At 41.3% G+C, this 26,600-nt stretch overlaps 2 protein-coding genes across 6 annotated transcripts in view; both read left to right on the forward strand.

The window, feature by feature from the left end:
- The window catches only part of lrriq1 (leucine-rich repeats and IQ motif containing 1), a 223,927-nt gene extending 218,891 nt beyond the window's left edge, over positions 1 to 5,036 (forward strand). For all 5 annotated transcript variants that reach the window (XM_086009304.1, XM_086009305.1, XM_086009307.1 and 2 more), the window contains one exon: positions 1,713 to 5,036. In XM_086009304.1, the coding sequence (XP_085865430.1) occupies positions 1,713 to 1,837 (125 nt within the window). In that variant the 3' untranslated portion in view covers positions 1,838 to 5,036. The remainder of the gene's footprint in view (positions 1 to 1,712) is intronic.
- Positions 5,037 to 6,821: 1,785 nt separating this feature from the next.
- The window catches only part of alx1 (ALX homeobox 1), a 32,439-nt gene continuing 12,660 nt past the window's right edge, over positions 6,822 to 26,600 (forward strand). Inside the window, exons 1-3 of the mRNA XM_086009309.1 lie at positions 6,822 to 7,295; positions 14,750 to 15,054; positions 20,462 to 20,590. Of these exons, the coding sequence (XP_085865435.1) occupies positions 7,064 to 7,295; positions 14,750 to 15,054; positions 20,462 to 20,590 (666 nt within the window). The 5' untranslated portion in view covers positions 6,822 to 7,063. The remainder of the gene's footprint in view (positions 7,296 to 14,749; positions 15,055 to 20,461; positions 20,591 to 26,600) is intronic.

A 26,600-nucleotide genomic window follows, 5' to 3' on the forward strand; every position in this document is an offset into this window, starting at 1 on the left:
ATTAAATGAAAAGGAAAGAAATTAAATATTTTAATATTTCTTAAATATTTTAAGACTGATGCAAATATTTTCCTGTGTTAGTTTCAACAAATCTGTAAATGATTATAAATGGATTGATAAATTTGTTAAAACCAGTGCACAACAGAAGATATTGGAGTGAGAAGTGAAGGTTTTTGTAAAAATTCTGCAGCAACATTGTAAATACGTTCGTGAAGATTTCCTCTGGTCAGTACTTCTAGTGAAATTGTAAATGTCTTTACTGAATACCAGCCAGAAGAAATCTTGATGTCACTACACGCAGTGACCACAGTAATCTCCCCACCCCCACACCCACTGCCCATGAGTAGCTACGTAAAACCTAGAAGTTTTTGGACGGCTAAATGCAAATTTCCACCAACAGGACTTCAAAGACAACATCCAAAGAATTGTTTATGAGGGCAATAGAAGTTTGACTTGTGCGTTATTCAGTGAAAATTTTGGCAGCACAAATGCTACAACCTTCTTAATACACAAGGTGTTCTTTGGATCTATTTAAAACTCATACTAATATGTGGATGAAGATCTGAGATTGCTGATACTTTTTTTTCTCCTGAAGTATCCTAGAAAATGCAGCTGTAAATGTTTGAAGAGGTCATTCCACGGACACAGAAAAAAAACTAAGGCATGACAGGAAATAGCAAGCGACCTATTTTAAAAGAAAGCTGCCCTTCTGAGAAGGATTTTCCTGAAGGTCTTGCATGACAAAGATACTACACAGGGAGAAGAGCACAGGCCATCTCCGTGGCTATATTAAATAGGCAGCACCAATATGATAATCCAATTTTAAACAACTGCAGTGCCTCATTTGACTCTTTCCTTGGTCCTGACAAATTGGTTTTGATTTTGATTTAACTTAAATTCATTGCAAAGTCATGGTGTACTTTATTTGCTAGCTTGTGGAATTCAAAGGATGGTACTGCTCTGACAGTTTTAGGCGGTGTGTTTTATTGTAAATTGGATTGTTAGATGTGTCGTATGTGTCAGTGTAGGTACAACTAACATAATTCAAGATAAATGTTTTTGTAACTTTTCAAGTCAGCATACTGAAGCTAGAAGAGTTTTTTTTAATCTTGAAGATTTCTGAAAATCACCCCCTTCAAATAAAACAAATTTTCTTCTGGTTTAATCATGTGTTGTCACACCAGCAGTTTTTGTTAGATATGTGATGTGTCTGGATAGCTCAAGATGTCTTTTTTAACAAGTATTTCTAAATAGTATTACTTAAAATATGCATACCAAAAGGTATCCATGGAATCTGACATAATGCCACCAATACCCACTGATAATACCATCGTCCTGGCGTGTTTGTGTAGTTCATCATCTTGCTTCCATGAATAAAATAAATGAAGTTTAGTCATGCAAACCAAGTCAGCTTATTTGGAAATCATGGCATGGGTTAAAATGCTAATTTACTTAAAGCAGTGAGATTTGTTCTATCTATATATCTACAGTACGATATGCATTCTTCAAATCTGCCAGCATGATCTTCAAATAATGTGTGTTACACATGCAAGATATGCTTTTTAGATTTATATTAGATTCTGGGTAATTACATCAGTAACGGTGCACATTATTTTACATTTTGTAACTGTTTATTTTATTTTTACTTTAAATAATCATCAATTTTTTGTTACTGTTTAGTCAATATATTTACATTTTTATCTTTAAAATAGAAGCCACTGTACCATTGAAGACTGGCCCCAAACCTTTGAAGCAAGAGCGCATGTCCTTCCGTAACAACCCAGTGCGGCTCAGTACAGGGTGGGGAAGTGGGAAGAGGCGAGGAAAATCTTTCTGATCATTTTCTGTCTTCATCAGAGGTAGCAGTAAAAGGTCAATGGATGTGTCCATGATCACAAAGGCTACATCACTATAATTTAAAAAAAACCTTTAGCATGTTTGTGCACTTGTTATATAGAAGTTTAAATCCCATTTATAAATGTGTCCATTTTACTTCAATGAGAATAGTTGTTTGACTGACCTCTTGAAAATTATGGTTATTGATGTGAATTGCATTATGACTGTTAACTCTTTGCTTTATCATACATTGATTACTGTAATTTTGCAGTCTCGACCAGTGATTTTCACAAAGTAAAAGCAAATATGTAAAACTAGCACATACTACATCTTTCACAGCTGAGTAATTCTTTACGCACTGAGATCATAACACTAAGCAAACTTCAATGACAGAACAGACCCTGAAACCACATCACCATGCTCCCTGTGTAAAATGCATATGTTCAGAATATTTAAATAAAATCTACTTTTTAAAAAATAATTTATGAAGGGCAGTAAATACATCACTACCCATGGCTTCATTTTACAAGTGTCAAAGATCCATAGTGACCGCTACATGACTAAGTGAATTATAAGGTCCTCCACACGTGAAATAAACCTATCAATGTACCACTATCAGTGCATTATCCTTCACTTCTCTATCATATGGTAATAGCATGACTTATTATTACAATTTGACAGTTTGTACATCTGAATCAAAATTTGCAGCTTTTTTTTAATGCAGCCTTTCTCTAATCTGCATAGGAAAAGCATCTTCTATCTGACACTTTCATTATATGTATGTATGTAGGTCATTTAAGCAAAACTTCGTAGACTGCAGGTCTGCTTTAGAGGAACTCATAATACCTAAATTTGAAATTCTCTCTGCAATTGATTGAAAACAATGACTTTCATGCTTCTTATGCATAATTTATTCCTCCTCCTTTTCAATCACAAGGTTTCTTTCATAATGAATTGAGTTTGTTTATTATGTACTTGTAATTTTTTTGTTTTACTGTGTAGTGATGGCGGAGAAGGCACTTGGTGCCTTTGTATTCAAAACATTGTGTGCTACACAAGATATGTGTTACATTATTTAGTTGAGTGTTTGGTTTGAATAAAAACAACCTTGAATGCCAAATCAAAACCATTGCCATTCTCAAACAGCCTGGGCAACAATAATCTGTTTTTAAATGTAACACTCCAAGAACCGAAAGTGACATATGAAGTTGGTTTCTTAAATTACAGAAAACAAACAGCCTTTGGCCTTAAGTGTGGTTGCTATAATCTTTGTCCTAGATAAACATTTTTTTAATTCCCCTTCAGCAAATGTGAGTAAATTTGTGTCATGGTTTAAATTGACATGCATTCGGGCTTCTTATGTGCATTTACATTTGCACATTTAAAAATAAACAAAATGAGAAGAAATATTGGTGGAGGAAGAGAGATTGCTAGCCTGGTGCTGAATGATAACTTTATTTTGTAATTTTTTTGGATGATATAGGGAGAGCTTGTTATATAGAGTAATACATGGGTTGAGCTATAAGACTCAGTGGGATTGAGATGCTGTCAGCAATGAACATGAAACTGGAACAAGGATTGGAAAATAAGCATGGAAGTGTACTAGATACTGGTCTCAGCCCAAAGTACATAACAGTCTCCACCTCAATGTGCCTCACACTTCACAGTGAGATGAGATCTGTACACATGCTTCTTTGTGTGGACAGGAGCAATTGGGCTCTCCTAAAAAAAATTCCAGTCAATTTTCAAAGTTTCCAGGGTGGTTCAGTGCATCACTTGAGCACTTTTTACACTTGGCTCCGCACCGCACATGAGTGATACTGCATCGAGGACAAAACCGCAGCAGTGTGATGCCATCTGATTAAGGATTACACACCCCAAATGTCAATAGCCTGTCATTTCTCTTTACAGATACTAGCTGACCCGTTGCATATTTCCAAAAGTTTTCTGAGAGACTATCTACCAGGAGAGCCCTCGCACCTTCCGCTTCAGTGCACGCCGGAGTTTGATCAGAACTCGCTGGATTGTTTTTGTTCAAATTGATGCGCAGTTGCAATCGCGTTGTATCAGCATAACAATACTGGTATACCGGCACTGTGACAGGTTTTACAGGCCTGGGTTATGCTGCAAGGCGCACTGCAGGCTGAGAGTCGTATGGAATCATTTTCCGTGGTGATTTTCTACTTGTTCCAGTTTTGCTCATTCATGACAACCGTTCAATTCCACGTTGTCTATATCTTGCAACACAGCATCTACTATTCATATCAAGTAAATTATGTTGTGTAAGGTTTCAATGCAAATGAACAAAGGGATACATTAAACTTAATACGTGTGTGTGTTTGTATCCAAGATGATTTAAGCAAATCCCTGTCAACATCCTGCTGCGTCCAGTTGTTGCCATGTTCCTGTTTGTTCCTAATGCAGACAATACTGGTTTGCCCGCACTCATTGTCCACTGGTCTTGTGAGATATTTTTGCCCGTCCTGATCTGTTATACTATAATAATTAAATACCATTTCAAACTGATTTTTGCATCACATAGAATGAGTTGCTGGTTCATCTAGTTCTGGATCCTCATTCCGACTAATGCAGAAAATGATCCTCTTCGAAAGTGCAGAAATCTGAAAGAAAACTTCGATTGCATTTGGTTGCACAAATAAAAAGTTCTAAACATTGTTCGATTTCACATGCCAAGCAAAAAAAATGAAAACAGGAGAAAATCGTCTTTATTCTGATTCAAATGGCCCATCATAAAAGCTGCATAAAAATTAAAATGACGATCAGAAACGGCATCATGAACGGCACGGTAAGAGCGCAATTGTTCCATAAATCTCTAAAACGATTTACATTCTATTTGCATCCTCACTAAATTGGCGTGTTTTCTGGAGAAAGATGGCTAGTGTTGTCAGCAACACATGATTAAAAATATGCCTGAGTAATGGTTCGGGACCCTCGGGGTGGTGTAATGTCGTGTTCAGTCTGAATCAGCAAAATGATCCCAAACTGCACCTGATGTCAGGATTCTGATTCGGGTCACTGCAGGGTTCTCCAATATTAGCGCTTTTTGTTGTCGCTTTACACTTTTTACGTTTCTATTGAGAAAGGATTGCCAATCAGATCTGCTAAGTCTGTGTTGTCAGACTGTTTTATGTGAAAAGTTAATCCCTATGTATGTCATAATAAAAAACGTGTTAATGTCAGTGCTTGTGGAATCGCACGTTTAAATATGTGACTCTTTACAACATTCTAAACTTGACAGAAAGGATGTATTTTAATCAAACAAACAGTTCATCTTCGGCGAAGAGAGGTGCTCGTAATTTATTTGTAGCTACCGATTCATAGATTTTAAGATTTCCAACACGGATTTTCACAGATTCAATTGTATCCAAATACTCGTTCTTTTAAAACGCTGCACTATATGAAACCAGATATAACGTGAGTCGATGGCACAATATCGACATTTAAAGTGCGCTTATCATCATCAAAGACCACGGTTAAAATTCAAACACTGCACTAAGTAAATGTCTTCAAAAATTATAGATCATTTGAAAAAAATGAAAGCGAAAATGAACCTGCAGTAAAACAAAACACATCAAGGTCGAATATAATTTTCATTTCGAGAGGGAGTTCAGGCCAAAGTTACCTGGCGACAACACCCCCTTATATGAGCAAAAAAACCTTTAGCTTCATGTGCAGAATCAGTAAGTTTTATGAGGAAATAGAAAAATTATCGATTTCAAAGTAGTCAATTGACTAAAGATAACTGAATATACAGAGGGGGGTGGGGAAGGAGCGAAGTATTCATTTTGGGCCTTATTAAAAAAAACTTGCACCGTTTGATCATATATTGACATTGTTATTATCATTCTTATTCAATAACAATTTGGACCAACTCAATGTTTGCAACCTTCCGGTTGTTACCACAGTAAACTTCCTGAAAACTATTTTCAAACACATTTCTTTAAATGTTTTGAGAAATTCACCGGGGAGTTAAAAACAATTATATTTGCAGTGGATAGACATTGCTTGTTCACGTCCAAGACACCAATACATCCCATTTAGGGCTGCATTTAATTTGAATGTGTTCTCTGAGCATATCTGTCAAGTGTATGTTCCAAATGCCTGTATTTTCTCCAAGTGACTGACTGTGCTCCAAACCACAGTGGCGCACAATTCATGTAACAAATCTGAAGAACTGGTCTCAGTACTGTCATCATTCAGACACAATTCGACAAACTATGCCTTCTGGAATCACTCCTTTATTATTAATATAATTTGCATTCCCTCGCTTAGTGTATGGAGTTTAGAGAATTACAGGAACTCCTTGCTTCAAAGCCCTGTACCATTTGGAAAGAATGGAGAAAGGTACGGCGTCGACCATTTAAATTCCCGGCCAGGTAACATTGCCAACCGCAGGTTTGCTGATCAGATGTGCAAGCGAAACTAGAAATTCAACCTATCCGAATAAAATCATAGTAAAATGAATAAGTATCCATCATCTGCAAATGATTGATATGTTTAGTGAAGCAGCTGAATTGGCTGAGTTCTGTTTTTGTTTTCAGCGCTACTCCAGGAATCTACATTAAAACAAACTGGCCTGACGTCCTTAGAGAGAAAGATTGATATTTACTGTATCTATTGACTTGCCTGTACATACAGACTTGATGTTCTGCTCCATAGCGAAACTTAACAACGTTGTTATATTCTTTATATAAAAGCCATATAATGACCTAACAGACACACACAGAACTGAAATAGTCCGCAAGATACAGAGTAGAATTAAGGAAAGATCCAGCACTGTGATGGAATGAAAAGGTAGCAGACACTTGCCATTGACTGAAACCTCGAATTATTGAAACAAAGTAATTTGCATAGTATAACATTTAGAATCCCTGCAATAAATGTCAATGTGAAAAATGAAACAAAAAGTCAAGCCTGCGCCTCTCCACACAGCAAAGGCACTTTAACGATGTATTTTCGTTACGAGTAGGGGATGGACTGTGGGTGGAGAGAGCGTCTCTGAGATTTGCATATTCATTGGATTGGGAGGAAGCTGCTCTCAGATGCCCAGCGCTTTTACTCTATATAGGGCCGTTTCTAGAAACCATATCGACGGCCAAAAGCTGCAGTTTCCATTTAAATCCGAACTAATTCTTGGTAGCCTACATCGATCGCTCCCGATCAGGTGTGTTTAACCTCAATCAAGGCCATCTATCATTTGGTTTAGATGATTATGGAATTTACAAGTGAGAATTTTTCTATCGTTGGCCATCATTCGAAGGGGAACGAGTACTACATGGGAGCAGGAGCAACTCTAGAGCAAGTTATGGAGAGTATGGAGGGGGCATCTTTCTATAACAAGAATGCATCAAAACGCATCCAAACCTTTATTAACATGGAAAGCAACGAGCACCACGAAAGGATTGGGAAAACACCCGTTCACGAAGACGGTGCGAATGGTAGGTGCAATTGACATCAATATCGCCGCCAATCGTAGCTGATTAGCAATAAAAGGGGAATTATTCCTGATATGTATGAAATTAAACATCAGCCTTGCTTCACGGATATATCACCAGAAAGTTTTAAAACAATGTTCAATAAACACGTTCATTTAAGTTTGTTATGGTCTGCCAGATATCCACATAGCTGTCGTTATTTGTCTTAAATGGAAGCCACGCAAATAATATTGTAATTAAAAAGTCAGTTTCACGAATTGCTTACTTTTACCGCTGCTGAATTGTGTACACTATCACCAACACCATAAATAACAAACAGGAAGAGCTATCTATTAGGAAACAAGCCGTGTGTTGCTCAGTATGGAGGTGATGTGTTACCATAACAAACCATTTATCATGCTTGTTTCAATAATCAATTGTACAGTCAATGGACTTTAGCGAAAGCTTTTCTCACCTCTGACACAGCTACAAGTCAAATTAAAAACCCGTCACCTCCAACTGCAGTTGTCTTTTAGAAGTGCTTCTGGAATCTAAGAGGCGCATTCTGTTACATGCTGATTTCCAGCGATCAAATCAACGCGGGGATTGGAGGGAAGAAACGCAATTTATAGATGTTTATTTGCTAAATTTAAAGATTTCTGGCTTTGCCGTTTTCCTTCGGTTTTAAGTCACAAATCCTTGAACCAAACAGCGATTAAATTCGGTCCAATGGCTTGTTTCTTTCGACGGTACCGCTTTTTAATTTTTTTTTAAAAAACACTAAAAGATGTAGGATTCGTGCATCAACTATCTGCTGTCGACCAAGTCCCAAACAAGTTCAAATCTGAGCAGGAAGTTACTCTTTTATCGTGCTTTAAATACCTATGTATACTATGAACATCCAGTACGACAAATCTACAGTGGGTGGGTGATTTATCTTAGGCCCAGTCAGGAGAACATTCATATTGCCACCGTAAAACAATTATTTGCAAAATTTATCACATTACTATACAAAATCCAGAAGAAGACGGCACACCTCTTCCGTCAGCCCTCTTATCTACTAGTTAAGTCACAGTACGGTAATATAGTGGTTATGTTACTAGTATTCCAGAGGCCTGAACTAATAACCCACAGAACTCCACTTCAAATTCCACCATGGAAATTTGAGAATTTGAATTCGTTTTTTTTTAAATTTAGAAATAAAAAAGCCTGTATCAGTAAAAGTGACCATGAATCGGTCTGATTGCAATAACAACCCAATTGCTTCACTCGTGTCCTTTCGGCCTATATGTGACTCCAGACCCACACCAGTGCGGTTGACTCTGAAGTGGCCTAGCAAGCCACTAAGTTGTATCAAACAACTTGCATGGTTCAAGAAAAGAGCCCACCACCACTTTCTCTGGGCATCTAGGGATGGGCAATAAATGCCCACTTTGCCAGTGATGCCCACATCCTGAGAATTAGTTGAAAAAATAAGTAATTTTAGGGGCTTACATGTTGGGCTCTTGTTCGGAATAGAAGTAGCTGGTGAGGCAGAAACCAATCTGTTCTGGATTAATTTTAATCAGTACAAATATTGAAACTCTTCAAAGCGAATTGCTTTAAAATACAATCACTAGAGTAATTAAACTCAACGTGCGTTTGGAAAGAAATGTGTTTCGTTCTATGACGGTTACTTTTTTATTTTACATTAATATGGAAGCACTGAATCTTTGATTTATGATGGTTCCCTTTAACTATATATGTGTTGATATAACTGTCCAAAAATCTCGCCATGTCTTTGAATCGCTTTGTACGGAGATTGTTGAAAGGAACTCCATTTGTTTCTGAGTGTGAGTTCACAAGAACCGGCCGACTTAATCGCCATTCCACCCCACCCCCCCCAACCCCCCCGCCCCAGTCGAATATGATGAACCTTTAAACATGTACACGCTGCATTGTTGCGTTTTTATAAAGTAAACTCGAACCTACCTGTCTTCTTGTGGACAAAGTGAGATTGTCTGCAATAAAATGCTCAGAAAGCCGCGACAGCCGGCACTGAACTCACTCAAAAAGAACTTCCATTTCATCAGCTTGAGCTATTTTAAAATGAACATTTGAGAAATCAGTTATTTTACTTTAAAAAATGCAATTGATGAAATAGATAAAAGATCATAAAGAGATTTTCTTTACATGCGACTATGAATAAAATAAAGTAATTTAATAAAACATGTTTTGTGCGCATAGAGAGATCATATATATCAGTATATATGCTTTGTAAATGTTAACATGGTGAATACATACATATGTGTAAAATAATAGTCTGATGGAGCATACAGGTCAAACTACAAGCTTTTTGCTAAATGTATTTAAATAATATGTGTGTGTGGGGGTTTATTTTTTTAAATCGACAAATTGCGTTCTTTAAAACAAATGTTTCTTTAACCGTTGCGCCTTGTGCCGATTATCCGCATTATCTAATTGCTAAAATGTCCAACGTTGTAATCGTTCCATTCAACTCACAAATATATGAAGGTTGCGGTGGCTTTTGCTGAATTGTTTCACGAGTTATCCGCACTGGACGGATTTAATAACTCGAGTACCGCCAGCATGACTCAGTAAACTCCAGCAACAGTAAATCCTTGGAATCTCGGGCTCTGCTGTCAGATAAACATGTTACCATCGGGGATCATTCTGCGGCCTGGCCTGATGCTGTGTGAAAAAATAAATACGTTGGTTAAAAAAAAAATGATATTATTGTTAAATCCGGCATAATTAATCTAACAAATATGTCAACTGTTTTATTCGATATTTTCTGAAAATATGATAGCATGTTTCATTCTGGAAATATGTTCGCTCGTTATTGGGAAATGGGAAGTTTATTTTTAGGTAGTTGTATAGATCAACAAGGTTAACACTTTCCAAGGAGAATCCTGCCTTTTCAGACAGATTGGAAAATGTGAATGGAGCTGGCGAGTTTAAAGCCCTTTAGACCAGATTCTTTTGATCAGATCTGCTTTGGACTGTTGTTAATTTCCCTTCCTTCCATTTTGCGTTGATGAGGCTGCGAGGAATCAGTTTCCCGAAACCTGATGTGAAAGCGATTTCCCTGGAATCGCACGGTGTGGCTGTAAGTTACAATTCAAATCGAAGTTTTACTAGTGGCACGAATTCAGCCCTGAACTCGGGACTTGGGTCAGGCCGAGTCCATCCGACCTGAACCTGTGTAAGAAATAATTGACACGAAAGGGGGGGGGGGGTGGACTTTGGGTAGTATTATTTAGTATGAATGAATGCATCCATTACATATCACAAATATAATCTGAACATCATGCAACGGTTAGTAATTCAGTAAGTGACACGGGATTTAAACTCGAACCTCATTTCTGAATTTACAACAAGCGGACACCAGCAATTCCAACCACAGTTTGGGATGTGCTTAGTTTTCACGCACAGATAATACGACTTTTTTTTTGGGAAGGGAGCCTTTAAAGTAAAGCCCAGATTCCCAAATGGACAACCGGCTAGAGAATTCATTCACCGGGAACTTGTAACGTTTCATAGCGGGCTCGACAATTAGACGAAGCATTGGCAATCACAGGCCGGAGTTTGAAATGTTCACCTACAGTAAAGTGAAAATATTGTCATATTTTATCTACCGACTATTGCACAAAACCACATAAATACCCATGTCGCTCTGTGTTAGGGCACAGTAAATCCCCCCCCCCCACCCCCAAATAAACCTGCCCAGAAAAGGTAGCGATGCGGATTCTGTGCCCTAGATTCCTAAAATAGTTGGTTTGAGTAACAGAATAAAAGAAAAGGTAAAACCGAGAGATGGAGAAGGTAACTGGCGAGCGCTTAATCTGCAGAGTCAATTCTTCTGTAACGGTATACAGAGGTAATGGACTGTGCTGTCACTATTAATCAGCGAGCTCTAAAACTTACAGTGAACACGCAGTGATAATATGGTTCCGACCCAATCTGATGTGGTTTTCCTTTGTGAAACATTTAAGATCAATCATTTTTCAAAATCTCCCTATTATAAAATATAGAAGCTGTCCCCGAACTCTCTCTCGGAACTGAGCGTTGCTGTAATGTTCATTGTTCGGAGGGAGCTGGCGATACTTGTCTTTGATGTGACAACATTATGCTGAAGTATAAAACATTTGAGGCTTAAAACATGACGAGAAGTCAAGTGTTCGGAAGATGTCTGATACTGAAATGATCTATTGACAAGAAACGAGAAGATAAATAATGTGACAAGGATGCGAATAAGAAGCGAAATCTTTCATCTTATCTCTTTATATGTGACCTATACTTTCAGTAACTGTACGTTTTAATAATGGAAGAAGTCATATTTGAACTCTTTGATCCATATCAATTCCTTCATCTATAGCTTTTGAAAATTGGATATGGTCTGGATGGAATTCAATGTCCCAGAGATTACTGTTACATATCAGACAGTTGTAGTTATGTGCAGTTGAAGATTCATCAGAAAAAGTGCCAGCACTAAGCTGTTTCAAGTAACTAAATTCAATGTTACACTGTGTATACTGATCAGATAAATACCCCAGTTAGAAACCAATTTATGTATCGGCATTATTGGTAAAAAGGAGATTTGATAAAACAGATAAATAAAATAATTCATGTTGCAAAATAAATTTAGTCTAAGCTTGTAACAAAGAAAAGTAATTACAGGTTCTGGTCAATAAAGTAGCATATCGCCTCTCAAATAAGAGTAATCACCAATCTCAGTTATCAGGGACACACCTAGTCAATTTTGTAACCCTATGTCAATAAGTTTCCATGACAAACCTCAACTGTGGTAATGATTGGCTTTGTTTAATCTCTGTTTAAGTTTTAGGTGTCTAATATGCATGTGTGTGTGTTGTATATGCGCTTGTTCGGTGATCATACTCTGGTATTTATTTTCCATAATATGCTTTTCTTTTTATGTGTACTGCCTTTAAAGTCAAGATATGAATACTGTGATGTTGTTCTACTCAGTTATATTATCGAGCTGACTTTTTAGGTTTGATTAAATCTATTTCAATTGGCACCGATATATACTACTCATTTACCAGGATGCTTAGGAGAATGATACCTTAAAAGTTACTATTTTCCACCAGCTCATACTATTTGTATCGCTAGCTATCCATGCAACTCCAAATTTTGCTTCATCAAAACTATCCTAATGGGTATTATTTATATAAAACTTACAATGGGTATAGCTATCCTTCATTGTGTTGCTATTTAAAAGACAGTACTGGCAATCCTACTATAATTGTCATTTGTATATATTTGATGCCAGCAAATGAAGTAAAGATGATGTCTCATCATTCTCCTGAGTACCCTGGGGTCGCCTGGTCTGAAAACTGGCTTTTGCAGCTTTTCCAGACCTTAGCAATCACTCCCATGTTCTTACAGGCAAGACGTACTTGGGATGGAGAGGGTGTCTAGCAAGAGAGGAGAAGGGATGGCACTGTCAGTTTGGACCTTTCAGCAGAACATGGGTCTGGCGGGAGTCCTACATCCGGGCTTCAGTTGCTGGTAGCCTGCTGTAGATTTCCCACAATTTCTATTTCTGATTTTATTTCCGATTTCCAACATTTGAAGTTTTTGTCATTAGCTACTTTCATGGCCTTTAGTTCTTTTCATGCTTTTTCATTGCCTCATTGAGGTGATCTTCAAACTTCTTCCACCAGTCTTCACCTCATTCCAGTATTTCAATAACAGCAACTTGCATTTATATAGCACCTTTAACATAGTAAAATGTACCAAGGCTCTTTACTGGAGTGATTATCAAAAAAAAATTGACAATAAAACCTATTCAACTAATTAGGATAGAATCATAGAACCATAGAATAGTACAGCACAGAAGGAGGCCTTTCGGCCGATTGGGTCTGTGCCGGCTCTTTCGAAGAGCAATCCAGTCAGTCCCACTCCCACGCTCTTTCCACATATCCCAGCAATTTTCCCTCCTTCAAATATTTATTCAATTACCTTTTGAAAGCTATTATTGATTCTGTTTCCACCACCCGATCAGGCAGTGCATTCCAAATCATAGCCACTCGTTGCGTAAAAAAGTTTTTCCTCCTGTCACCCCTGGTTCTTTGCCAATCACCTTAAATCTGTGCCCTCTGGTTATCGACCCTTCAGCCATTGGAAACAGTTTCTCTTTATTTACTCTATCTAAACCCTTCATGATTTGTAACACCTCTATCAAATCTCCTCTTCTCCATTCCAAGGAGAACAACCCCAGCTTCTTCAGTCTATCCATATAATTGTAATCCCGCATCTCTGGGACTATTCGAGTACATTTCTGTACCTCTCCAAAGCCTTCACGTCCTTCCTAATGCGTAGTGCCCAGAATTGGACACAATATGCCAGTTTGGGCCAAACTAGTGTTTTATATAGGTTTAGCATAATTTCCTGGCTTTTGTACTTATGTCTCTATTGATAAAGCCCAGGATCCCATATGTTTTATTAACTGAAATAACAACAGAAAATGCTGGAAAAACTCAGCAGGCCAGGCAACATCTGTGGAGAGAAAATAGAGTCGACGTTTTGGGTTTAACCCTTTTTCAAAACTGGAAAGGAAATGAAATAGATCGAAGGCAGGGCTGGGAGAGAATAAAAGAAGTGAAGAGACATTAAGAGGTATTCAAAACGAGACGAGATGGTGATAGGACTAGTGGAGACAAACTTTGTTAACCTGTCCTGCCACCTTCAAAGATTTGTGAGCAAACACCCCCAGGTCTCTCTGTTCTTGTAGCCCCTGTAAAGTTGTACCATTTAGCCTGAATTGTCTCTCCTCATTCTTCCTACCAAAATGTATCACCTCACACTTTGCTGCATCGAATTTTATGTGTCTGCCCATTCCACCAGCCTGTCTATGTACTCTTGAAGTCTTTTACTATCTTCCTCACTGTTTACAACACTTCCAAGTTTCATGTCATCTGCCAATTTTGAAATTGTGCCCTGTACCCCCAAGTCATTCATGTATATCAAACACAGCAGCGGTCCTCGAATTGAGGAATGTGTACGCCTCATGTGGAGCTTCAGCCAGAACATTTACATATCAAGAATTCTGGCGCAGGGACGGTGGACCTTGCAAGATTTTCCATCCCTTGCTGGCCTCCACACCCAAATTCTTAAATGTTTTTTTTCCTTAATGGGTGAACTCCATGGCAGGAGGATGAATCTATAAAATCATCTCAATCTTTTCCTCTTGTGACTTTTGTTTTGCTCAGTTTCCATTAAAGGGCCTTGCTTAGCTTTCACTTTTCAGTCTTGATGAGATCCACACCTGAAATATTTAGTTTGTCTTTTCTACTTCAGGACGCTGGCAGACCAGCTGTTTTCGGTTTATGTTTCGAATCTGCAGTTCTTTTTAAAACGGTATTGTTAGCAAATTACTGGAAGACATGGTTGGCAAACCTCGCGTGTGGATTGCTTCCTGTATCAAACGTCTGATTATTTTCTTTGTCATCCAGTCAATTATGGCGTTTCAAAGCCGATGGGTCAGCCTGTCTGCACCGACCTGCCGAGACCCGTTGAAAACTACTGCAACATGAAGGTGTTGCCTCCGAAAGGGCTGGAGGAGAAATCCACCACAGATCAGACAGTCGACAAGAGCGACTCTAACGTCTCCAGTACTAAAAAGAGGAGAAATAGGACGACGTTCACCAGTTTACAGTTGGAGGAGCTGGAGAAGGTTTTCCAGAAAACTCATTACCCAGATGTGTATGCCAGGGAACAGCTGGCGCTACGGACAGAGCTCACTGAGGCCAGAGTGCAGGTACACAGCCAAATCATTCAGCTTGTTACTCACTAACCAAATCCTTTAAAAAAATATTTTAAAGGTGTATTTGTGTACATGAGTGATAACCGCTATGAAGCAGAGCTTGCGTTCAGAGCAAATCAGCTTCAGAGTGTGGGGTAGGATGCGAACCCATTTGTTCTGCATAAAGGAATTTTTAATGAAATAATAGGATGTGGCTGCATTAAAACGTGTTGGCACGGAATTTGCGTTGAGAATAATAATGAAACTGTCAGCGCGCCCCGTTATTATGGAGTAAATCAGACAGCAACTTCCGGAGTACGCACATGCGCTGTTAAATGCGGAAATCTGGAAGTTGCAGTCCGAGTTACTCTGTTCCTCCACAGGCTGTGCTGTAACAGTACCTTGTCGATAGACTCAGAATTGAAAGATATGCAATGGTGTGAAGTTGGGGTACTTATCCACTAGTTACCCAACAAACAGGCCAGAAAAAGTTATGCTGGCGCATTCAGGAGTAAGTGAATTTTGAACTGTGTGTTAAGTGATAATTACTGCCAAACAACCTCTCTGGCCATGAAAATTTAATTTTACAAGTGTGGTGTCTCATTCCTTCAGAAGTTAATTAGTGTTAGAGATTTTTTAAAAAACAACATAAAAAAAAACCTTTTTCTGTTTGACTCTTTTATTTCACTCCCTTAACCCCATCTGTCTTTCCCAATCTTTATTTCGCTTTCTGTACATGATTTAAATCTAATTTATACTTCCTGCTTTATACCTCCTGGTTTAGATGCTACGTGTCTCAGTGAGGATTCTTCAATCTGATTGGTTGAAGAGCCTTGCTGTTTCTTTCCCTGCTCACAGACGCCACAGATCCTCTGTAGAGGGTGCTGGATCAGACACTGGATTAGAGCTAGTCTCTGTTCAAAAGCCTGCAAAAACTTTGTGGGCAGCTGTCAGTGAGGTGAACGGCGAGCGCATTTCCTTCATCGCTGACCACAAAATCTGGACGATGGGGCCAGATTCTGCTGGAGCATCTAATGACATCAGCCATTAGTTAGATTTGCCTCTGCACCCTTCAGCTCAAAACATTTTTGCCCACAAAGCTGCTGAAAGTGTGAGCTTATAATGGCGCAGCGAGTGAAACATGGCATCTGGGGCCTGAGTGAATAGGGAAACCAATTGGGTATCTTGTAGGACTGAGAAGAAGGCTGAATTAAAGGGGTGAATTCAATGTCAAATCAGGGGCAGAAAGAGAAATGAAGAGAGTGAAAGTAAGATTGGATTGGAGAGAGAGAAAAAAACAGAAAGGAAAAGTAAGAAAAAAAAATTAAAATTTAAAATTTGACATTTTAAAAATCTCCTCGAAAAATTCAAAACCTGAAGGAATGAGACTCCATACATGTAATACTTAATTTTCAGTGGCTGAGAGGTTGATTGGCAGTAATTAACAATTATCTCATCGTTAAAAGGGTGCTTACACTACTAATAACTAGCCCTAATTGGCTGTGGTGGGCTTAATTCATATCTACTGCACAAATACAGCAACGTGTGTCAATGGTGAGGCAGACAGCAAAATGCCATTTTCGCCAAGCTAATGGCGGAGTGGCTCAACTTGGGCAGCAACTTTTGGATTTTGGCATTTGACCGCGCATCTGCCCCTCGCCTGAAGTTGCTGTACCATTTATGCATAAATAACGACGAGCGCCATTAGCCATTATATGGACAGCAAATTCTGGCCATTTAAATGCATAAAAAATATAGAGATTACAGACACAAAAGTTAAAGAAAGATATACTGCTGATAACTACCATTTTCTAAATTGCACTAGTTGCTGTGCTAGATTTTTTACAGAATGTTAGCTAGGAATAAGGAAGACTTGGCTGTTTGTTTCCTGTAAGGAACGTTTAGCATCGCCCTGGAAATTAACAGAAGTAGGACATTCTTTTCAATGCAGAAACATGCATTGATTTCTTTTAGTTGAAAACGTACTCACAAATCTTACAAATAAAATATATCATGGCCAACAGAAAGATAATTATCTCTACTTCTGAGATGAAACATAATTTTGGCAAGTGATTTGTTATCACTCGGGTATGCTCAGAAAGTGGAATTCTCTTCGCCTCTTGGGATTTTTTAATGTAAAATTGTGGTATTTGGTTATCAAATCACGCACAGTAAGTAATGGAATTGATGGGACTTGTTGCAGGAAGTCATCTGATGTCGTATTACTTGCCCCAACCAAAACTCTATCAAGACTTTGTCACTTGTGAGCTATTAAGCCGTACCTCTGGGCATGATATAACTGTACTTTACTGTAGTCGATGTTTTAAAAAGCTGTCTATTTAGTGCACATTGTGTAATAACCTTAGGATGGATAATTACCACACTAGCTGAAGTATATCAGCACGGTGGCATAGTGGTTAGCACTGTTGCCTCACAGCACCAGGAACCCGGGTTCAAATCCGGCCTCGGGTGACTGTCTGTGTGGAGTTTGCACATTCTCCCTGTGTTTGCGTGGGTTTCCTCCGGGTGCTCCAGTTTCCTCCCACAGTCCAAAGATGTGCGGGTTAGGTTGATTGGCTAGGATAAATTGACCCTTAGTGTTAGGGGGATTAAATATGTGGGGTTACGGGGCTAGGGTGGGATATGTGTTGGTGTAGGGGTTACGGGGATCGGGTGGGATATGTGTCGGTGCAGGCTCGATGGGCCGAAATGGCCTCTATCTGCATTGTGGGGTTTCTGTGATTATCACAAGGGCTTGCCAATTTCAGATTTGAAAACTCAAATTTGCATTTATCATTTTCAGCAGTTTCTCCATCATCCACAGACATTTCTTTAGGTACTAGCTAAAATATCAACAGAACAACATCACACATTAACACAGGCAGAACAAAGTAAATTCCTATCGTCAAGCTGGAGGAAATCTTCTCCAACTTCTTCTGTTCTTTGTTGAGGCAAAATTCGAGGTATTTCCCTATTACACACCCTGAAACGTGGGCACAGAAGAGATCATGGGATAACATTGTGGGGGTCGTAATGCTGCAATTGGCATTTCAGTACCTATCAATAATAGCGCTCTTGCAATTTGGTGAGATCAGCAGTGTGAATTGGCAAATTTTGATTTCTTTTATAATTTTGAATAAAACTGTGGTAAAATCTCTGAAATGTTTAATTGGTAGGCCCCAGTTAATACTATTGCAACATTTTGTTAAAATGGCTGCAAAAAAGAATGCAGTTTTGCAAGTGTTTATGTCACATGGAAGAGTGTTAAAAAGTAAATGTCCTTTGTTTTGTGATATTGTCGTGGATAGATGAGAATGGGAAACATGATAACAGTGAAAGGAACATGTTTCAATGGTAACTGGTGTAAATAGCAGCAGAATAAAATAAACAGCAAAATGAAAGATTGTATTCTAAAAATAATAGCTGGGTTGATGTGTGTTACAAGCTATCACACAGCCTTGGAGTTCTGCTGACTTAATAATATCGCTTGAGTTTTGTTCTTCTTTATGTCATATGATCCCCTTAATTGTATTACAGCTTTTCAAGGCATGCCAAGCAAGTCCATTTATTATCAGCCCATGGTGGCTTTTGACAAATTTCCCTTGCTCTTGAGGTGAAACTAAATGCTAAAATACATACTGACATGGTAACAACACCCCAACATTCCTTCCAGGACACCCCCCCCCCACTCCGCTCCCCCACCCTCCCACCCCACCTCCGCACCCCTCATCACCACCCACTTACTCATTAGTATAGACATTTCCAAGTTAAATGTTTCCATCAGATAGACTTGTTTAAAAATTCAAAAATCAACTACACAAGCCCAGTAAAATAAACACTGCTTTTATTTCCCTTGATTTGAAAAGGCAGGTCATGAATATTTATGAGCCTCTGTTAAAATACGTGAGCAGGCTGGAAGCTGTAAATTGCTGTGAGTGTGAGCTCACCAACAACAGAAAAGACGCAAAGGAGATAATCGGTGTTTTTAATATGACATGTTGAGGGGAGCATGCCAAGAGTTTCACAACAGTCACAGCACTGGGTTTGCTTCCCACTTCTTCCATAATCTGTTTGTAATTATCTTTCAAACTCTGTGCCCTGACTGCACTATGTGGAATATCATCAGCTCTGTTATATGAGCGGTTGGACAATCTCATCAATAACTGACTTCCTAATGTCTTCCAAGTTTCAGAGTTAGGTGATTTATTAGTACTGGAGGTCCTGACTAAATCACCATGTAGCTGTACAAATTGACAATCACCTAGACGATTATTTTAGATATCTTAAACAAAAAGCCTGTGTGCCTTTATCTTAGTTTGAAAAGCCTTTTTAATTCTGGCTTATTGCATTTTGTTACTTTACAGCTTTGCTCTTGCAAATAATGTCAGAATAAGCAGAGCCTAGTGACAGAGTCAAAATGGTCTACATTCAAAGACAATAATGCAGAATGTGGGAGCAGTTGTAAATTCTTGCTTAAAATGAGAGTTGATGTTGGTCCCCGATGTCAGTAAAGGCCACTTTCATGCTGGCGATTGTTTAGTTTGGATTATGGCAGACTAGTGCCTGTGAATAATCTTTATGCGCCTTTATTGTGGGGCAGGATCGTAGACCTCCTTATTCATGGGTCTACAATCCCGCTGCTGGGATGAGAGAGGTGATTTAGCAGAGTAAACGTGTGGAGCTGACTCGCAGATGCCAGTCTTCCACAATCCATACTAAACAAGTGGCGATGTATAAGTGCCTTAAACCACTTTCAACCGCATCTGTGAGCTACAGATTTTCTAAGCAGGGACACATTGGGATATAAATTTGCCTTGGGCTGTAGCACAAAATGGGCGAGAGCGAATCGACAACCCATTTCGCATGCTGAGCATCGCAAATCAATGATTTGTTTTGTACTCTGCCTGATTTTCTAAAAGCGATTGGGCAGAGTACAAAACGAGTTGCCGATTCACTATCGCCCATTTTGCGATACAGCCCAAGGTGAATTTACACTCCATTGTGTCCTTCACACTCTCTGTAAAGCAGAAGCTTTCAAGCTGGGCTCTGTTAAATCATCAGATTTTTGTATTGACTTAGCAGATTTTTGCTATTGCAATATACTAGCGAAAATGTTTTCCACAATGATGACACTGTTTTTGTTGGATAGCTGACACTGTCTTTCAAAAGTTTAGGTTACTGGGAACTTGTTAATATTTGTAGGGATTCCTCAGGTGGAGTTTTAATATCTTCAAGGGGGATCTACCACGTAGAAAAGTTTAAAAATACCCACTAAAAATGTTTCAGAAAATTTCACTGGGTGAAGATCATACCAAATCAACGAGCTCCATTTCTGCCAGGCAGCATTCCCCAACATTAATCAGCAGTCTGTCAACTTCTGGGATGTGGGAGATTGGAACAAAGATCTTCTATTTCTTTGCAGGTTTGGTTTCAAAATAGAAGAGCAAAATGGAGAAAGAGGGAACGTTATGGACAGTTACAACAAGCTCGAAGCCACTTTGCAACCTCCTATGATGTGTCTCTTTTACCCCGGACAGAGACTTATTCACAGGTAGGTAGAAGACGGCACAAAGGGTAATGTTACACAATGGTTGGGATGACTGGAAACACTATAAATTGACAAGTAGTCTGCCCACTTTAAAAACAATCATAAATAGGTTCATTCAATGGCTTTAGTGCTGTTTAAAGGTAAAAATGTATGCTTTTGATGCATGTACTTACATGGTTTGGTAGCTAAAGCTCCCTTCTGGAGTGATTTTAAATACAAGTGCTAGTTATTAGCTGAACTTTAAAGGGTTTTGAATCACTTTCACAGACACAGATAATACTATCTGAAAAATATTTCTTATTAGCATGATATAATTCTCCAGTCCAATTGGCATTCAAATTACATCTATTCATATATTGTGTATGAATCAAATTTAACACACTGTGTAACGGCATTAACTAAACTGAGTCTTTGATCTTTGAGTACCACATTTATTCTGACTTTGGATATGGGAAGCACAAACTGGAAAAGACTCCCTCCCTCTGCTGATAATTTCAAAATGTTTAAGATCAAGAAAGCTCTTGTTCCCTTGTCATGTGATTTATATCATCCTTCAGAGGTTAACAGAAGAACATCTTTTGCATTGCCTACAGGGTGAAAATAAATCACAACATTTGCTATACAGCAAAGATGATGTCCACAATGATACTTTCTTTGATTCTTTCAAACTTTGAAGACATTTATAGAGTCATAGGGCGAAAAATTGTGTCGCGCACCCTTTGGGGCGCTAACTTCACCGGGCGCTACTTTTAGCGCCCCAGAAAAATTACCGCCCCCGCAACCGAAATTGAGTGGTAGCGCCCAAAGAGGGACACGGGGCGCTACTGGAAGCGCACCGACTCCCTCTTGGGGCACTGTGAGGGAATATCACGGCACTTCTTAAAGGGGAGGGGCCTTGCGCAGTGCAACCCAGGGCCCAGCTGGGCCCCCAGGGATCGGGAGTGCTGGCAAAAGAGCCCGGCACTCAAGAGAAGTGCCGGGCTCATGGAGCGCAGCTGGCACACTGTTGTGCCGGGCAAGGAGGTCAGGGATGGCAGCGGAGGCAGGTGCTGGCAGGCGGCCAGCAACAAAAATGGTCGCCCGGCAACTCACCTTTACATAGCGCCGATCTGGCCGCAGGTAGGCCCCCCTGACCCCGTTGGACACAGCGTCTGGCAGCAAGTCAGGGGGCGCTACAAAGAATTGCAGCCAGGGCACGAGCGGGGTGCTGCGCATGGTGATGATGTCATCATCGGCGCCGCAGCGCCGCAGGGCGCTAATGATTAGCACCGCCGCTAACTTCCCGCTGAATTTCGTGGGAGGCGTTGGCAGCGCCCGGGCGCAAATTGCTTTGCACCCCATTAACGCAAAGCAACCAAATTTTTCCCCCTTGGCTCATTGAGTCCATGCCGGCTCTGCAGAGCAATCCAGTCAGTCCCATTCCCCCGCTCTATCCCTGTAGCACTGCAAGTTCATTTCCCTCAAGTGCCTATCTAGTCTCCACTTGAAAACATTGAGGCCTAAAAATTCGGTTGCTTTGCGCCTCCCGTTATCACCGTGTGCAGTGCCCCACTCACGCCCCGGCTGCGATCTTTGGTAGCGACCCCTGACTTACCGCTGAACTCTATGTCCAACGGGGTCAGGGGGGCCTACCTGTGGCCAGGGCGGTGCAAATTAAAGGGGAGGTGCCGGGTGGCCATTTTTGTTGCTGGCTGCTTGCCAGCACCTGCCCCCTCTGCCGTCCTTGGCCTCCTGACCAGCCTCCCCACGGAGTGCCGGCTGCTCTCCGTGAGCCCGGCACTTCTCTTGAATGCTGGGCTCTTTTGCCAGCACTCCGATCCCTGGTGGCCCAGCTGGGCCCCGGGTCATGCTGCGCTAGGCCCCTCCCCTTTAAGAAGGGGAGGAAGGCCTGCAGTACCACGGCGCAATGTGCTGCAGAGCGTGGCGCTGCGGCACGTTGTGCTGCGACATTCACTCGTAACGTCCCAAGAGGGTGGCGGGGCGCTTCCAGTAGCACACTGCTTCCATCTTGGGGTGCTACCAGTGAATTTCGGCCATGGGGGCGCTAATTCTTTTGGGGCACTAAAAGTAGTGCCCTGGTGAAGTTAGTGCCCCAAAGGGGGCGCGACTCAATTTTTCTCCCTGAGTGTCTCCGCTTCCACCACTTCCATCGGCAGCGAGTTCCAGGTCCTCACCACTCGCTGCGTAAAAAAGTTTTTCCTCACATCCCCCCGTATCTCTTGTCCAAAACCTTAAATCTGTGTCCCCTAGTCCTTGTACCATCAACTAGTGGGAACAGCCTTTCCCGTCTAGCCTATCCAAATCCGTTATAATCGTGTACACCTCTATCAAATCACCCCTCAACCTCCTTTGCTCTAATGAAAACAAATCCAGCTTCTCCAACCTGTCCTTGTAGCTAAGATCCCCCATCCCCGGAACCATTCTGGTAAATCTCCTCTGCACCCTCTCAAGTGCCTTCACATTCCTAAAGTGTGGTGACCAGAACTGGACGCAATACTCCAGTTGTGGCCTAACCAGCGCTTTATAAAGGTTCAGCATAACTACTCTACTTTTGTACTCAATACCTCTATTTATGAAGCCCAAGATCCCATATACTTTGCTAACCACTCTCTCAATATGTCCTGCCACCTTCAGGGATCTATGCACATTAACTCCCAGGTCCCTCTGTCCCTGCACACTCATTAAAACTGTGCCATTAAGTGTATATTGCCTCTCCCTGTTCCTTCTGCCAAAATGCGTCACCTCACACTTCTCTGTATTAAATTCCGTCTGCCCATTCTGCTAGCCTTTCTATGTCCCGTTGCAGTCAATTGGTATCATTATCACTGTTTGCCACACCTCTAAGTTTGGTGTCATCAGCAAATTTAGAAATTTTACTCTGTATTCCAATATCCAGGTCATTTATATATATCAAAAAAAGCTGTGGCCCCTGCACTGATCCTTGGGGAACACCACTGTCTACCATCCTCCAGTCTGAAAAACAGCTATTTACCACAACTTGCTGATTTCAATCTTTAAGCCAATTCCTTATCCAAGCTGCCACTGACCCACCTATTCCATGAGCCTCAATTTTGTTAACTAGCCTTCCATGTGGTACTTTGTCAAACGCCTTCTGAAAATCCATGTAGACAACATGTCATTTTTAATGTAGTCAAAAAAATAATTGTTCAATAATTAAGCCAAACATTTATAAAAATCAATAACCTTTTATGATTAAGAAACTCATTGGGCTGAATTTTGCCGGCGCTCAGAGGATGCGTTCGGAGGCGGGTCCACTGTCAAAATCCAAATGATTGACAGTGGGGCGGTATCCCGCTCTAAACCCGCCTCCTTGTGAGTTTCCCTTTGCAGACACGGCACTAAGCGACGGGTCATTCAATTGTGCTTGTTGAGAGGGTGTTTAAACCAATTTACTCACCATTTTAGCAGGCACTAAGTATTTTCCCAAGTTTTCCACGAGGTTCCCATCGCTCGGGGATCACGCCAGGTAAGTATGTTGGGTTCTGAACAACCCTCAATTTCTTTCAATAGGTGACAGCTGCAAAAGTGGTTTAAAACCAGCTGGTCACTTTCCACTCTCAGAAGCTTCAGGCTTGAGTATTTGGAACAGATTTTTAAGCTTTATGCATTTGGGAAGTGTTTGCAGTAAACTCTCTATTCACTGTCATCTCCTTGCAACATCATATCTAACCCTTGATAGATTGGTTCTGTCATCTGAACTTCACCTGCCATATGAATCATCAGAATGGGCACGATTTATGCTCTGTCACCTTGGTCCTCCGAATCTGATGATGATCAGCCGCTGCAGCAGTAGCAGAACCAGCCACACCAGCAGCAGCAGCAACAACAAGAGCACCAACCTTCTCCTCAACCACCTGATGCTGCACAGGGCAGAGGGCATCAGCGCAGGGCTGCGCTATGCCGGAGGCCATACCCCCAACACAGGGTATACAGGCAGAGGATGATCTTCCTCAACATGATGGAGCAGCAGTGCCAAAGGAGGCTCAGGCTATCACACCAGGTCATCGCCGACATTTGCACATTGCTGGAGCAAAACCTGCAGCCCAGAGGAAGGGGTGGACACTCCTTATGAGTGGCTGTCAAACTCACCCTTACCCTCAACTTCTTCACCTCAGGCTCCTTCCACGCATCCGCAGCAGACCTTTGTGGCATCCCGCAGTCGGCCGCCCACAGATTCATTGCACAGGTAACCAATGCCCTCTTTAACAAGTCCGCAAATTATATGCATTTTGCCACTGATGAAGCCACTGCCAATGAGCGTGCGCTTGGCTTTGCCACTCTAGCTGGCTTCCCACGGGTGCAGGGAGTCATCGACTGCACACATGTGGCCATCGACTGCACACATGTGGCCATCAGGGCACCCCGTCACAACCCAGTAGCATTTGTTAACCGCAAGGGCTTCCACTCCCTCAACATTCAGCTGGTCTGCAACCATAGGAAGATTATCATCTATGTGTGCGCCAAGTTCCCTGGCAGCTGCCATGACTCGTACATCCTGCGCCAGTCCACTGTCCCTCAGCTCTTCACTCCACCAAACAGTCTGGTCGGCTGGCTGCTTGGAGACAAGGGTTATCCCCTGAAGACGTGGCTCATGGCACCTTTGAGGAGGCCAACAAATGAGCCTGAGGGACATTATAATCAAAGCCACATCTCCACGAGAAGTGCCATCGAGCAGACAATAGGCTTGCTCAAAATGCGCTTCAGATGCCTCAAGAGATCTGGAAGAACCCTTCAGTACGCACCAGCTAGGGTCTTGTGAATAGTCGGCATCTGCTGCGCCCTGCACAACATAGCGCAAGAGCAAGGATTAGTACTGGATGCGGAAGACAGCACTGAGTGCAGAGCCTCATCGGAGGACGAGGAGGATGAGGACGAGAAGGCTCACCATGAGGATGGTAATGAGGATGAGGAACACCTGCAGATTTCAATAACTTCATGCAGCTCATACATGTGGCTGCCACCCACATATGCAGGTTTGCATCACCCAACACCAACATCATGCAGCAGTCGAACAATGATTCGTCCCTTGTTTTGACTCTCACCACCATCGCTGGGTGTGAAATGAACCCTGACCCTTCACTCTGCCACTTCCATTTCATCACACAAATTTGCCAACGACCTCCAAGTGAGGCAATTAGATGATTTACTAACTGCACTTCATAGAATACTAACAAGACATTGATAAAGAAAGACACACCCGAGTGACTACCCCTGTGACTCTTTGTGTGGGATCTTTCTTTTCCAGGTGCTTCTACATGGTGCTACCCCTGTGGCTTTAGCAGAGGTAGAGACAGCCTCCTCACCTCCGTGCTGCGCCTGCTTAGACACCTTTGGCGGTCGTCCTCTAGGTTTTGTAGCCACTGATGGCTCCGTGCAGACTCAGCCATCACTGTCCGGGGAGGCATCTGGGGCTCTGACCGAGGGCTTGACAAGGGGGTGGAAGTCAGAGCGCTTGGAGCGGAGCCCCCACTTCCATGTCCCCTCCCACCATCATCCCTCTCATGGGCCACCCACACTTCCCTACTAGCAAGTAGCTGGAGAGCACCTTGCTGCCCTTCAGTTGGGCCTTGAGTGCCCACGTCTATACAGACATCCCTCCTACAAAGGACGTCTATGAACCTCTGGTTTCTCTCCTCCATAGATGCCCATCTATCCTCCACAGATGACCATCTATTTTGAAGTGAAACCATGTTCTCATGCGACTGGCACCATGTCTCCTCCATGCAGGTGGACATCCTATCCATGGAGGAAGCTATAGTTGCCAGTGACTGCCCCACTGTGATGCTCATGCTGGAGATATACTCCTCCATTCTTTTCACACTTGCAGTCACCTCGGTTATGAAACCAGTCAGAGCCTCCTGCACTTGTTCCTGCAGCTCCAGAATTGCCCATTTCCTGGATGGCCCCCGAGCTCAGCGCTTTCATGCAGCTGAGCAGAGCTAGGAGACTCCTGCGCCCTCCGACGAGGAGTTTCCACTGCTGTCAATGTCTC

Source organism: Somniosus microcephalus, chromosome 16 (assembly GCF_052327205.1).
Source record: "Somniosus microcephalus isolate GS21.2 chromosome 16, FLI_Smic_1.0, whole genome shotgun sequence".
Lineage (NCBI taxonomy): Eukaryota > Metazoa > Chordata > Chondrichthyes > Squaliformes > Somniosidae > Somniosus > Somniosus microcephalus.